The sequence below is a fragment of the Staurois parvus genome, unplaced genomic scaffold (assembly GCF_062004578.1).
Source record: "Staurois parvus isolate SC_StPar_1 unplaced genomic scaffold, SC_StPar_1.0 ptg000302l, whole genome shotgun sequence".
NCBI lineage: Eukaryota > Metazoa > Chordata > Amphibia > Anura > Ranidae > Staurois > Staurois parvus.
In genome coordinates this window covers 1,613,717-1,628,410 of record NW_028318098.1, presented here as the reverse complement: position 1 = coordinate 1,628,410, position 14,694 = coordinate 1,613,717, and the positions used below count along the sequence as shown (strand labels likewise).

At 46.6% G+C, this 14,694-nt stretch overlaps 1 protein-coding gene across 1 annotated transcript in view; it reads left to right on the top strand.

Annotated features, from left to right (window-relative positions):
• The window catches only part of LOC149457845 (proteinase-activated receptor 1-like), a 94,277-nt gene extending 80,112 nt beyond the window's left edge, over positions 1-14,165 (top strand). The window contains exon 7 of the mRNA XM_089683088.1: positions 13,039-14,165. Coding sequence (XP_089539214.1) covers positions 13,039-14,015 — 977 coding nt within the window. The 3' untranslated portion in view covers positions 14,016-14,165. The remainder of the gene's footprint in view (positions 1-13,038) is intronic.
• The last annotated feature ends 529 nt before the right edge of the window (positions 14,166-14,694 follow it).

Genomic DNA, 14,694 nt, shown 5'->3' with positions numbered 1-14,694 from the left:
ATGGGGGTCTCCCATTGCTGCGGCCAGGCCCCTAATGTGCCATGGGCCCCTGTACCGCCTCCTCATGCTGCTGCCAGGTCCACAGTGTGTCATGCCATGTGCCACTTTCAGGTGTCCTCACACTCCTGCTGGATTCCATTTTGTCATAGGATGCTGGCAGATTACGGGCGTCTCCCATTGCTGTGGCCAGGCCCCTAATGTGCCATGGGCCCCTGTACCACCTCCTCATGCTGCTGCCAGGTCCACAGTGTGTCATGCCATGTGCCACTTTCAGGTGTCCTCACACTCCTGCTGGATTCCATTTTGTCATAGGATGCTGGCAGATTACGGGCGTCTCCCATTGCTGCGGCCAGGCCCCTATTGTGCCATGGGCCCCTGTACCGCCTCCTCACGCTGCTGCCAGGTCCACAGTGTGTCATGGGTCCCTGTACCGCCTCCCATTGCTGCTGTCTCCATCGCCACACTCTGCCATGTGCCACTTTCAGGTGTCCTCACACTCCTGCTGGATTCCATTTTGTCATAGGATGCTGGCAGATTACGGGCGTCTCACATTGCTGCGGCCAGGCCCCTAATGTGCCATGGGCCCCTGTACCGCCTCCTCATGCTGCTGCCAGGTCCACAGTGTGTCATGCCATGTGCCACTTTCAGGTGTCCTCACACTCCTGCTGGATTCCATTTTGTCATAGGATGCTGGCAGATTACGGGCGTCTCCCATTGCTGTGGCCAGGCCCCTAATGTGCCATGGGCCCCTGTACCGCCTCCTCACGCTGCTGCCAGGTCCACAGTGTGTCATGGGTCCCTGTACCGCCTCCCATTGCTGCTGTCTCCATCGCCACACTCTGCCATGTGCCACTTTCAGGTCTCCTCACACTCCTGCTGGATTCCATTTTGTCATAGGATGCTGGCAGATTATGGGCGTCTCCCATTGCTGCGGCCAGGCCCCTAATGTGCCATGGGCCCCTATACCGCCTCCTCATGCTGCTGCCAGGTCCACAGTGTGTCATGCCATGTGCCACTTTCAGGTGTCCTCACACTCCTGCTGGATTCCATTTTGTCATAGGATGCTGGCAGATTACGGGCGTCTCCCATTGCTGCGGCCAGGCCCCTAATGTGCCATGGGCCCCTGTACCACCTCCTCATGCTGCTGCCAGGTCCACAGTGTGTCATGCCATGTGCCACTTTCAGGTGTCCTCACACTGCTGCTGGGTTACATTTTGTCATCGGATGCTGTCAGATTACGGGCTTCACATTGCTGCGGCCAGGCCCCTAATGTGCCATGGGCCCCTGTACCGCCTCCTCACGCTGCTGCCAGGTCCACAGTGTATCATGGGTCCCTGTATGGCCTCCCATTGCTGCTGTCTCCATCGCCACACTCTGCCATGTGCCACTTTCAGGTCTCCTCACACTCCTGCTGGGTTCCATTTTGTCATAGGATGCTTGCAGATTACGTGCCTCCCATTGCTGCGGCCAGGCCCCTAATCTGCCATGGGCCCCTGTACCGCCTCCTCACGCTGCTGCCAGGTCCACAGTGTGTCATGGGTCCCTGTACCGCCTCCCATTGCTGCTGTCTCCATCGCCACACTCTGCCATGTGCCACTTTCAGGTGTCCTCACACTCCTGCTGGATTCCATTTTGTCATAGGATGCTGGCAGATTACGGGCGTCTCACATTGCTGCGGCCAGGCCCCTAATGTGTCATGGACCCCTGTACCGCCTCCTCATGCTGCTGCCAGGTCCACAGTGTGTCATGCCATGTGCCACTTTCAGGTGTCCTCACACTCCTGCTGGATTCCATTTTGTCATAGGATGCTGGCAGATTACGGGCGTCTCCCATTGCTGCGGCCAGGCCCCTAATGTGCCATGGGCCCCTGTACCGCCTCCTCACGCTGCTGCCAGGTCCACAGTGTGTCATGGGTCCCTGTACCGCCTCCCATTGCTGCTGTCTCCATCGCCACACTCTGCCATGTGCCACTTTCAGGTGTCCTCACACTCCTGCTGGATTCCATTTTGTCATAGGATGCTGGCAGATTATGGGCGTCTCCCATTGCTGCGGCCAGGCCCCTAATGTGCCATGGGCCCCTATACCGCCTCCTCATGCTGCTGCCAGGTCCACAGTGTGTCATGCCATGTGCCACTTTCAGGTCTCCTCACACTCCTGCTGGATTCCATTTTGTCATAGGATGCTGGCAGATTACGGGCGTCTCCCATTGCTGCGGCCAGGCCCCTAATGTGCCATGGGCCCCTGTACCGCCTCCTCATGCTGCTGCCAGGTCCACAGTGTGTCATGCCATGTGCCACTTTCAGGTGTCCTCACACTGCTGCTGGGTTCCATTTTGTCATAGGATGCTGGCAGATTACGGGCCTCACATTGCTGCGGCCCGGCCCCTAATGTGCCATGGGCCCCTGTACCGCCTCCTCACGCTGATACCAGGTCCACAGTGTGTCATGGGTCCCTGTACGGCCTCCCATTGCTGCTGTCTCCATCGCCACACTCTGCCATGTGCCACTTTCAGGTCTCCTCACACTCCTGCTGGGTTCCATTTTGTCATAGGATGCTTGCAGATTACGTGCCTCCCATTGCTGCGGCCAGGCCCCTAATCTGCCATGGGCCCCTGTACCGCCTCCTCACGCTGCTGCCAGGTCCACAGTGTGTCATGGGTCCCTGTACCGCCTCCCATTGCTGCTGTCTCCATCGCCACACTCTGCCATGTGCCACTTTCAGGTCTCCTCACACTCTTGCTGGATTCCATTTTGTCATAGGATGCTGGCAGATTACGGGCCTCACATTGCTGCGTCCAGGCCCCTAATGTGCCATGGGCCCCTGTACCGCCTCCTCATGCTGCTGCCAGGTCCACAGTGTGTCATGCCATGTGCCACTTTCAGGTGTCCTCACACTGCTGCTGGGTTCCATTTTGTCATAGGATGCTGGCAGATTACGGGCCTCACATTGCTGCGGCCAGGCCCCTAATCTGCCATGGACCCCTGTACCGCCTCCTCACGCTGCTGCCAGGTCCACAGGGTGTCATGGGTCCCTGTACGGCCTCCCATTGCTGCTGTCTCCATCGCCACACTCTGCCATGTGCCACTTTCAGGTCTCCTCACACTCCTGCTGGGTTCCATTTTGTCATAGGATGCTGGCAGATTACGGGCCCCCCATAGCTGCTGCCAGGCCCCTAATCTGCCATGGGCCCCTGTACCGCCTCCTCACGCTGCTGCCAGGTCCACAGTGTCTCATGGGTCCCTGTACGGCCTCCCATTGCTGCTGTCTCCATCGCCACACTCTGCCATGTGCCACTTTCAGGTCTCCTCACACTGCTGGTGTGTTCCATTTTGTCATAGGGTGCTGGCAGATTACGGGCCTCCCATAGCTGCTGCCAGGCCCCTAATCTGCCATGGGCCCCTGTACCGCCTCCTCACGCTGCTGCCAGGTCCACAGTGTCTCATGGGTCCCTGTACGGCCTCCCATTGCTGTTGTCTCCATCGCCACACTCTGCCATGTGCCACTTTCAGGTCTCCTCACACTGCTGGTGTGTTCCATTTTGTCATAGGGTGCTGGCAGATTACGGGCCTCCCATAGCTGCTGCCAGGCCCCTAATCTGCCATGGGCCCCTGTACCGCCTCCTCATGCTGCTGCCAGGTCCACAGTGTGTCATGCCATGTGCCACTTTCAGGTGTCCTCACACTGCTGCTGGGTTCCATTTTGTCATAGGGTGCTGGCCGATTACGGGCCTCACATTGCTGCGGCCAGGCCCCTAATCTGCCATGGGCCCCTGTACCGCCTCCTCATGCTGCTGCCAGGTCCACAGTGTGTCATGCCATGTGCCACTTTCAGGTGTCCTCACACTGCTGCTGGGTTCCATTTTGTCATAGGGTGCTGGCAGATTACGGGCCTCACATTGCTGCGGCCAGGCCCCTAATCTGCCATGGGCCCCTGTACCGCCTCCTCACGCTGCTGCCAGGTCCACAGTGTCTCATGGGTCCCTGTACGGCCTCCCATTGCTGCTGTCTCCATCGCCACACTCTGCCATGTGCCACTTTCAGGTGTCCTCACACTGCTGCTGGGTTCCATTTTGTCATAGGGTGCTGGCAGATTACGGGCCTCACATTGCTGCGGCCAGGCCCCTAATCTGCCATGGGCCCTTGTACCGACTCCTCATACTGTGACGTTGCAACAAGGTGGAATTCAACCCTACATATGTTAGACCGCCTTTACGAACAGCGAAAGACCATCACCGATTTCCTGATGTTACAAGCGGATAAAGGTACTCCCCTGTGTAACTTAGATGTCAGCCATTGGCAACTCATGCGTGACACCTGCCGCTTGCTCAGGCCCTTTGAGGAGGCCACGCTATTCGTGAGTCGGCAGGACTATGGGATGAACGACGTCATTCCTCTGTTGCACGTCCTGGAACAAATGCTGTTAACAATGGCTGGTCAGGGTGCGGTAGACGTGGCGCACAGATCTCAACGCCACATGACCCCTGTGGGGGCAGGACAGGAAGAAGAGGAGGAGGTAGAGGAGGACATTGGTGCTCAGGAATTATTGAGTGAAATGGGTGGTTTTTCCACTCAGCGGACAGGAGTGGAGGAGCAGGAGCATCTGGTAGAGGAGGAGGAGGAGGAGGAGGAGACAGAGGACCCAGACGCACCGTGGCAGTATGCTGTGGAGATGGAGGCAGGGAGTCCCTCGCATTCCTTGGCACAAATGGCCCATAGCATGCTCGGTTGCTTGCGTAGCGACAGCCGAATAGTAACCATCAGACAGAGGGATGACTTTTGGCTTTCCACCTTGTTGAACCCTCACTACCGTTCAAAAATGGTGGCCTTTTTCACACCTGCTGAGAGGGAGGCAAAAATAACGTACTATAAAAACCACCTATGTAGTCAGTTGGTCTCTGCCTTTCTGCGCCAACGTCCATCCTCAGACACTGTGGGCCCTGTGCGCTCGCGTTCCGCTGCCATGGCAGCAGGGGTGGGGTGGGGTGGTAGGAGCAGTGGCAGCTCCACCAGCAGCGTGGGTCCCTGTACGGCCTCCCATTGCTGCTGTCTCCATCGCCACACTCTGCCATGTGCCACTTTCAGGTCTCCTCACACTGCTGGTGGGTTCCATTTTGTCATAGGGTGCTGTATGGCCTCCCATTGCTGCTGCCTCCACCGCCACACTGTGGCTCCACACTCTGGTTTTGGCCCCGTGACTGCCCAAATGAGTGAAGTGTGCGGTGATTCTAAGATCGACGGCACTCATCTGCATGTCATACTGACTGACAGTATTATTTCTCTTCCCCAGCAGACTCCAAGGGCATTTAAATTAAAGGTTCAGTGTTCTGCACTAATATAAAGGCTCTCTGAAGCCTAGAAACACCCTTTTATAAGTTAAAATCGCAGCGAATATATTCGACTCGAATCAAATTTTTTTCACGAATTCGCCGAGTCAGTCGAATCGAATTTTTGAATACTTCGCTCATCTCTAATGGTAACCTTTGTTATGTTGGTCCCAGCTCTCTGCAGATCATTCACTAGGTCCCCCATGTGGTCCTTGGATTTTTGCTCACCGTTCCTGTGATCATTTTGACCCCACGGGGTGAGATCTTGCGTGGAGCCCCAGATCGAGAGAGATTATCAGTGGTCTTGTATGTCTTCCATTTTCTAATTATTGCTCCCACATTTGATTTGTTTACACCAAGCTGCTTGCCTATTGCAGATTCAGTCTTCCCAGCCTGGTGCAGGTCTACAATTTTGTTTCTGGTGTCCTTTGACAGCTCTTTGGTCTTCACCATAGTGGAGTTTGGAGTGTGACTGTTTGAGGTTGTGGACAGGTGTCTTTTATACTGATAACAAGTTCAAACAGGTGCCATTGATACAGGTAATGAGTGCAGGACAGAGGAGCCTCTTAAAGAAGAAGGTACAGGTCTGTGAGAGCCAGAAATCTTGCTTGTTTGTAGGTGACCAAATACTTATTTTCCACCATAATTTGCAAATAAATTCTTTTTATTGAGTTTGTTGTGGATCACGGCAGAGTGTTTTGAAACTCTGGGGTCCTTGTTCTCAGTTTTTGTGTTGTGCGACCCACATATTGTAGGCTGCAGGGACACTCCAAGGGGTATATTAAATCTTCTTTGTCACAGATAATAAGTGATTTAATGTTAAGTGTAACCTTAGTATTAAAGGAGGAGAATGTCCATGTTCTATTTGCCATGACTGGGCACATCATACACTTGGGGTGTCCACATAGCTGTTTGCATTCACTTTTTTAAAAGAGGTTTTTGAGGTGTTTAGTGATGTGGAGATTTTAATCCTGAAAGCCAATGTCCTTAGGCTCTGTTTGGCAGGTAAATATGAGAGTGCCTTTCTGTTTAGAATTGCACCAAGTCTGAAATTGTGTTCGGATCACCTTCCCATACGATAAGGTCATTGATATGGTGTTTGTATAGAATGATATAGGGTGCATATTTAGTGTAAGTGCTCAAAAGGTCGATCTCAAGATATCTCCATATCCCATAGCTGTGCCTTTCTTCTGTATATAAAATATAACTATGCAGTGCTACACAACAGATATAAATAAATATGTGAACTTTGTGAATAATAAAATTCTTATAAAAAGTCCCAATAGATTTCTTCTGATCAAATATCCCTCAAAGTATGGGCTTTTTTATATATAAACCTTGGTGTATCTGAAGAACAGAACTAAGATGTTTATCCAATTTAAGTATGGGCCAATATTGCCTGACAATATGCTCCACTTGTTTCAACTGAATATTATAATCCACAATCACTGGTACCCCTTGCATCATATCATCCACCTTATGTTTATCTAACAGCAGGGAAGCTCTGTCCAAAGACCTTACTTTATCGCTTTCAGATTCTATAAATCGTGGTTCATATCCCTCTGTTATGAATCTATGTGCAAACATAAAGTGAAGGAAATAACTATTTGCTCCCCTGCTGATTTTGAATGTTTGCCCACTCACAAAGAAATGATTGGTCTAAAAATCAAATGTTCGGTGTATTGTACCGAGAGACAGAATAGCAACAATTCAAAAGAAATGCATGTCTAACAAATGATGCATTGATTTGCATGTTCATGAGTATTTTATCCCCTATCATTCAGCTGGATTTCTGGCTACCAGGTGTCTTTCATACAGGTAACAAGCTGAGATTAGAAGCAGTCTCTTAAAGGGAGTGCTGCTAATCTAATTTTGTTACCTGTGATTTGTCATGTAAGTTCTAATCATTATGTAATTGTTAGTCTGGGTCAGGTTCAGAGACGAGTTGCTATAGCAGTGTAAGGCTTACCTTAAACCAGCAGGATAGGTACACCAGCAGGTCACCCTGGGAAATCATGCAGGCTCACCTGAGGTGCGGGGTCTAAGCATTAACCGGTTTTCGCCAGAGCTCCTAATGATGGAGATGGATTTGACTGCGTTTCAATACCAGGTCGCAGATCTCAGGATCACCCCACCAGGGAATGAGCAAGCTGGTAACCGATAGCGGATCAAACAGATTAGGGATAATCAGAAGCAGAGTCAAACAAGCCAAGGGTCGGTCACAGATGGTAGTGGATGAGGATGAGACAAAATAGTGGTCAGGAACAAGCCAAAGGTCAGTAGCGGAGGTATAGACGGCAGCAGGAACAATAAGCGGGATATTGGCTGGTAAGGCACAATAATCTGGCAAGGAGGAAGTGTATGGACATGGCTTATATAGGAAGTTCATGGGAGGAGCAAGGAGTTCAAGGTTCCAGAGAAAACAGGGCCAAGGCAGGATCATCCAAAGAATTGTCAAGGGAGCTGTCCAGCCTTCCAGGTGGCTCAGCGAGAAGAAACATTGTCTCTCAAGGCAGAAGGCCCAGGTTCGATCCCAGGCTCTGACGGTCACCTTTTAAAGTTGAACACAAGATGGCAATAGGGAGTAATTGTTTGGTCCCCTCCTGATAATATGTCTATTTAGGCAAATCAGTAGAGTATGTGCCATCATGTGCTCATTCATTAGAGGGCAGTAGTGCATCAATTAAAGCCAACCTATCGGAGTGGCTCTATAACAGTCCGTATGTCTGACTTCTGATCACACCCTCGGATGAAGTCATGTGACAAAAGGCGTTAGGGCGTGATCGAGCAGTGACGTCATCACGTACGCCACTACCATGTGGCCGGACCATGTGATTGCAACCGCGTCATCTGTTGCTGAGTACGGCTGGTGAGATGCCACTATGGGAGCTGGAGACTGTTTGTTGCAGGCTGCATACGTATTTATATTATTGAAGGCTTTTTTTTAACTTGCATATTGTGAGTTTGGTTTTAAGGGGGGAATTTGATATAATAAATAGTAAAACATTATTATGCTATGGCGAGTGTTCTTTATTTATCGACATATGGATTATATTTACCATGACGAAGTATAATGGGATGAACCATCTGATGAATGATTATAATTTGGAGTAATTGTTATGCTGCTGAATTTTCCACATCCACTGATATTTGAAAGATATTCTGATTAATCACCAGCATCTGGTGAGTTAGCACTTTGATGGGGTGTTGAGCACAGAGGAATTCACGATTGTGGAGAATATATCTTTATTGAAGAAATATTTATATATATGGACTGCACTTAGTGGACTTTTTCTGAGTTTTTTTAAATTGCTTTGGCACAATATTGGCACTTTATTTGGTGGCAGTTTTTCTTTTTCTTTTTTCATATGTTTATATATATATATATACATTTGTTAATAATTTTTTAATTTAATCTTAGTGTATTTGAGGGCTGAGAGCGCTGTTTATGGTATTTCCATTTACTTTACACGTAGTTATTAAATGTCCTGTTGAAAAGAAGGTCATATTCCTTCAGGTGTTCTTTCAGTGGATTATATGACAGTTTCTGGTAGTATGTTTTGTGATCCATTTTTGTGATCAGTGAAGTGAAGTAATTGGATGTTTTACTAAAGCAGACGACTCGTGCCTATCCTTTGAACAAACACATCTGGTGCCTCTGCCAATCTAACTACCTGTGGGCCCTCTTTGTGATGACTCTTTCTACCACAGCAGGGTGTAAAAACGTATGAGGTAGACAACTACATGACAAATGAGGTTTAATGCAAGAATCCAAGATGGAAAAAGATCTGGTGGTTCTAGTAGATCATAGGTTCAGCAAAACCATGAAATCCCAAGCTGCAGCAAACAAAGTTAGAAGAATATTAGCATGTATTAAAAGGGTATTTACTCAAGACATACAACTATAATTCTGCCGCATTGCAAATCTATGGTCTGGTCACATCTTGAATATGCCATCCAGTTCTGGTCACCAATCCTCAGGAAGAATACGCTGGAACTGTAGAGAGTCCAGAGAAGGGCAACAAAGCTAACAAGGGGACTGGAGGACCTCAGTTATGAGGAACATCTACTGTACAAGCATTAACCACCTCCCGTCCTGCCGTTGTATATAAATGGCCGGACGATGGCAGTGCAGGGTTGGGTGACCATTTATAAATAGTCTCCCCGCCCCCTGCTTGTGCCACGCTCCCTGGGAGCACACAGCACCTCAATCCGGTGCCTGCTGTGTCCTCCGGACACAGTGGAACACCAATCGCCGTACGGGACCTCTGTGCGAGGTCCCGATCATGTGATCACTGATTGGCCAATCAGTGACCACATGCAGAGTAGTAATCAAAATGCCACTTCTGACATCATTGCTTACTACTTGTAAAATCTGTGAATGATCCCAGACGTCACATGGTACAAGGCTATTTACAACAGCCTTGTACCATGTGACAAGCTGTGACCAATCACAGCTCACACAGTATTTCTCAATGGCTGCAGGAATGCAACCAGAGAGAAGGAGAAATGATTGCTTTTACAGCCTGTATGGGTGTAAAAGCAATCAGTGTAGAAAAAAAAATCTTCATCACCCCCCACAATAGTACAGTGTCACTATGGTGACACTGTACTGCTAGGGTGACAGTATGTAAAAAAAAAAATAATAATAATAATATAAAAAAATGTAAAAAATTATAATTTTTGGTTATAAACCAATTTGGGTTATTTTTTTTTCACTAAAAAGGTAACTGAATAAATTTTGAAATATTATTTATTTGCAAAATGTTATAAGAAAAACAGTTTTTTTCAAACTTTTTGGACTTTTTCATTTATACAGCAAAAACAAAAATAAAAATCCCAGTGATGAATAAATACCACCAAAATAAAGCTTTATCTGTCTCAAAAAATGCTAAATAATTCATATGGGTACAATCTTGCATGACCGCGCAATTGTCATTCAAAGTGTGATAGGGCTGAAAGCTGAAAATTGGCCTGGACAGGAAGGGGGTGAAAGCGTCCGGACTTGAAGTGGTTAAAGAGATATGATACTGATGAACAAATATCTGAAAGGTGATTCTATCATAGGGAGAGAACTACTCAGTCTCAGGTCGCTTAAGAGGACACATGGGCACTCAATGAAGTTGGAAGAGAATCAGTTTCTGACTTGTAAACGAATGGTGTTGGCCACCAATCCCAGTGTCAACGTAGCCATTTCCTGTAAAAAGACAGAAGAGCTGAATTTTAAAACTCTGCAATGTAAAATTCTGAAAAAATTATATTTATTTTGAAAGACACCTTCAAGTTCCTTTGGCTTGACCTTTAAGGCTTGTTGGTGCTGACATCCAAATGTGGTACCATGGCAGTGTTACATGAAAAATGATACCCAATATAAATATGCAAAGGATGACACTCTAATTTGTTACCAAGACAGATATTTTTTTTTGCAATGCTATGCCATGAAAATGGAGTGTCACCCATAACCTATTAACCAGCCAACCCAGAGGGATGAAGCTCTAATTTTTGTTACTAAGGCAAGTGCCAACCATCACGTTTATTTTTGTCCAAGTTTAGACCTTCCTTTCTGCACAAGGCTTGGCCCGCAAAGGCCACAAAGGCCACCAAACCTTCCCACAGCCCTTTGCAGAGTGAAGAGGAGCCTTCATTCCTAAGAGTGAGGGGACATCTGTTACAGTTTGCATCCCTCTGATCACAGATGACCCAGACCTATGGGTTCAATTGGTACTTTCAAAAGGATAAAGGATAGAGTTCAAAACTATCACCTCAGTGCTTTCATCTTTGAAATGAACAAAGGGCAATCTTATTTGCAGAAGGACTTGAACCACGTCTTGTCCCTGGGAGTAGTTGTACCAGTACTAACACAAGACAGGTTTAACCACTTCAGGTCTGGACACTTTTACATTCTTCCTGCCCAAGCCAATTTTCAGCTTTCAGCGCTATCACACTTTGAATGACAATTGTGCGGTCATGCAACACTGTACCCATATGAATTTTTTATAATTTTTTTAACACAGATAAAACTTTATTTTGGTGGTATTTATTCAGCACTGAGATTTTTATTTATTTAATTTTTTTTATATAAAAATGAAAGTCCAAAAATTTTGAAAAAAGTGTTTTTCTTATAACATTTTGCAAATAAATAATCTTTCTTCATAAATCATGGCCAAAATGTATTCGGTTATCATTTTAGTAAAAACAAAACACAAATTAGTTTATAACCAAAAAATATAATTTTTTAAAACAATTTTTTATTTTTTTTTATTTTGCAATATTATTATTTATGTTTTTTTAAAATTTTTAACTACTGTCACCCTAGCAGTACAGTGTCACCATCGATTTTTTTTTTACACTGATTGCTTTTACACCCATAAAGGCTGTAAATGCAATAATTTCTCCTTTTCCCTGGCTGCATTCCTGCAGCCATTGGGAAATACTGTGTGAGCTGTGATTGGTCACAGCTTGTCACATGGTACAAGGCTGTTGTGAATAGCCCTGTACTATGTGATCTCTGTGATCATTCACTGATTTCACTAGTAGTAAGCAATGATGTCAGATGTGGCATCTTGCTTACCACTATTCATGAGATCACTGATTGGCCAATCAGTGATCACATGATCCGGACCTCACACAGAGGTCCTGTACAGCAATTGGTGTTCCGCTATGTCCTCCAGACACAGCGGGCACCGGATCTCATTGCCTTTTGCTCCCAGAGAGCGCGCACAGCTTGAAAATGCTGGCGTCATTTATGAATGGCAACCCGCTCCTGCACTGCTCCCTTCCGGCCGTTTATGTACATGAGCCGGATTGGAAGTGGTTAAATCAAACCTCTTTATGGTACCAAAGCCCAATTGAGGTATCTGTTTTATCCTGGACTGTAAATTCCTCAACAAATCCCCTCACATTCCAACATTTTTCATGGAATCTGCAAGTGCAGTGTTTGCTTTTGAGACAAGAGGAACACACGGCATCCATGAACATCCAAGATGCCTGTCTATATGTTCCTATTTACCCACCTCATCAGTAATTTGTTCACTTTGTAGTGGCAAAGGGCCACATTGTTTGTTGGTTTTGATTACAAGAGCATCTATTCTAAAACATGCACCCTCCAGTACATATCTTCAGAGTCTCACGGGCCTTTAAGCACCAAGTTTCTGTTGCCCAACTCTGTAAGGCTGCTGCCTTGCCTTCTATTCATACTTTTCAAAGTTTTACCAGGTTAATGTCCAATCTGCACATGAAACTTTTGGCCACAATGTTATTGTAGCAGCACTGTGAAATGTACCCCTGTTGTTTTTGGGGGCTTTGGTTGCCTAGTTGTTGTCCACCCTTTAATTTATTGCTTTGGGATGTCCCATTGTGTCTGAATAAGTTGCCTGTGTCCTATACTGTATGACTAAAGTCAGAGGAATTTTGACTTGCCTGAAAATTTGGAATACAGTACAGGGCACACCTCCCCCCCCAACTCTCCATGATAGCATCCAATCACCTGAAGATATGAGACAATAACCCAAGGTGAATGAATAAGTTGCCTGTACCTTGTACTGTACACTAAAATGTGGAAGTTACAGGCAAGTCTAAATTCCTGTTTTTTTTTCTTTATACTTTTATTCGCTATTCATTTTGATGTTTAAAATTGAATTCCTCTTTAAAGAAAAGATAAACATATCTGGTTCATTTATTTATGCTAATATTGTGTTTTACTTTTCTTATCTCAGATGATGACTTAAGTACTGCATTCACACATTGGAGTGTGACCAAGCTTGCCCCATCGATCTATACTGTTGTGTTCCTGGTGGCTCTTCCTCTCAATATCATGGCGATCGTCATATTCCTGGTGAAAGTGAAAATCAGGAAGCCGGCAGTGGTCTACATGCTGAACCTCGCCACTGCAGATGTCCTCTTTGTTAGCATCCTACCTTTTTATATTGCCTACCGATTCTTGGGATCTAACTGGCTCATTGGAGAAGGAATGTGTTGCTTTGTCACCATAGCATTTTACTGTAACATGTACTGCTCTATGCTGCTCATGACAAGTATCAGCGTGGACCGTTTCCTGGCCATAGTCTACCCGGTGCGGTCTCTCTCCTGGCGCACAGTGAACCAAGCCTGGCTGGTGTGTGGTGTCATCTGGGTCATCTCATTGGTCAGTACTGTTCCTCTTCTCAAAACAGATCAAGCCTGGAAATTTTCTAACCTAGATATCACATTATGTCATGATATTCAGTACTTTGGTATAAACCTTAAGTTCTATTATTACTATTTCATCTCTCTTATCTCACTTTTCTTTTTCTTGCCATTATTCATTACAACTTTTTGTTACATTGGAATCATCCGCAGTCTCAGCAGATCAAAATTTGATCGCACACATAAGAGGTCACGAGCTATCCGCCTCACCGTGGTTGTGCTGAGTGTGTTTGTCCTTTGTTTTGGCCCCACCAATGTCATCTATTTAATTAACTATGTGAAGGTGTATGAGAATTCTGATCGCTCTCTGTATATTCCCTGCATCCTCTGTGTCAGTATCAGCAGCATCAACTGTTGTCTGGATCCTCTTATCTATTATTTTACATTCTCCGAGTGTAAGAGATACGTCTACAATTTGCTGTGTTGGAGGAAAGGTTATCACCCTCCAGTACAAAGTCTTCCCTTAAACACAAGGAACAGAAACCAGAGAGGACCAGAGGAGACCTAATCTTCTCAACCCAATAAGAGGGGATGAGTTATTTCAACACCTCTCCTTATTTTATCTCACAGTCATTTTCCTGAAAAATATTTCAATAACACACCTCACTAAGATCTGTAATGCCTAAAGGTCCACTTTACTGCCCTGTAAATTATGTTTTACTGATCCTCATGGAAAAGCTGGGTGCTTGAAATGCTGTGGGAATCGATGACATCATAGACATGTGATAGTTTGAATAAGGGACTTGGCAGGCATACTGTAGTTAAAGATTATTTTTTTCTAGCTGGTTGTTAAGGAGTAAAGGGACCCCAGATCCATCCCCCCATGTGAATGAGTACTGGGGTACATAGTACCACTACTCATTCACCAAAAAAAAGTGCAAAGTAAATAAAAACACACAGCCAGTTTTTGAAAAGTCTTTTTTTTAACCACATGCCTCCCAGCCACTGTAGAAATACGGTGGCAGGGCGGCACGGCTGGGCAAAATCATGTTTTTAAACGTGTGTTTTTAAAACAGGTAGGGGGCACGCGAGGCGTGCCGCCGCCCTACCTGTCCCGCCGATCACGGCCGCGGATGTCAGTCGCCGGCTATGTCCTGGCGATTAGCAGCAATCAGTGACAGAGAGCACAGCTGCAGTAGCTGTGCTTTCTGTCAGTTCTATGACAGTTCCTGACATGCTGATTGGGA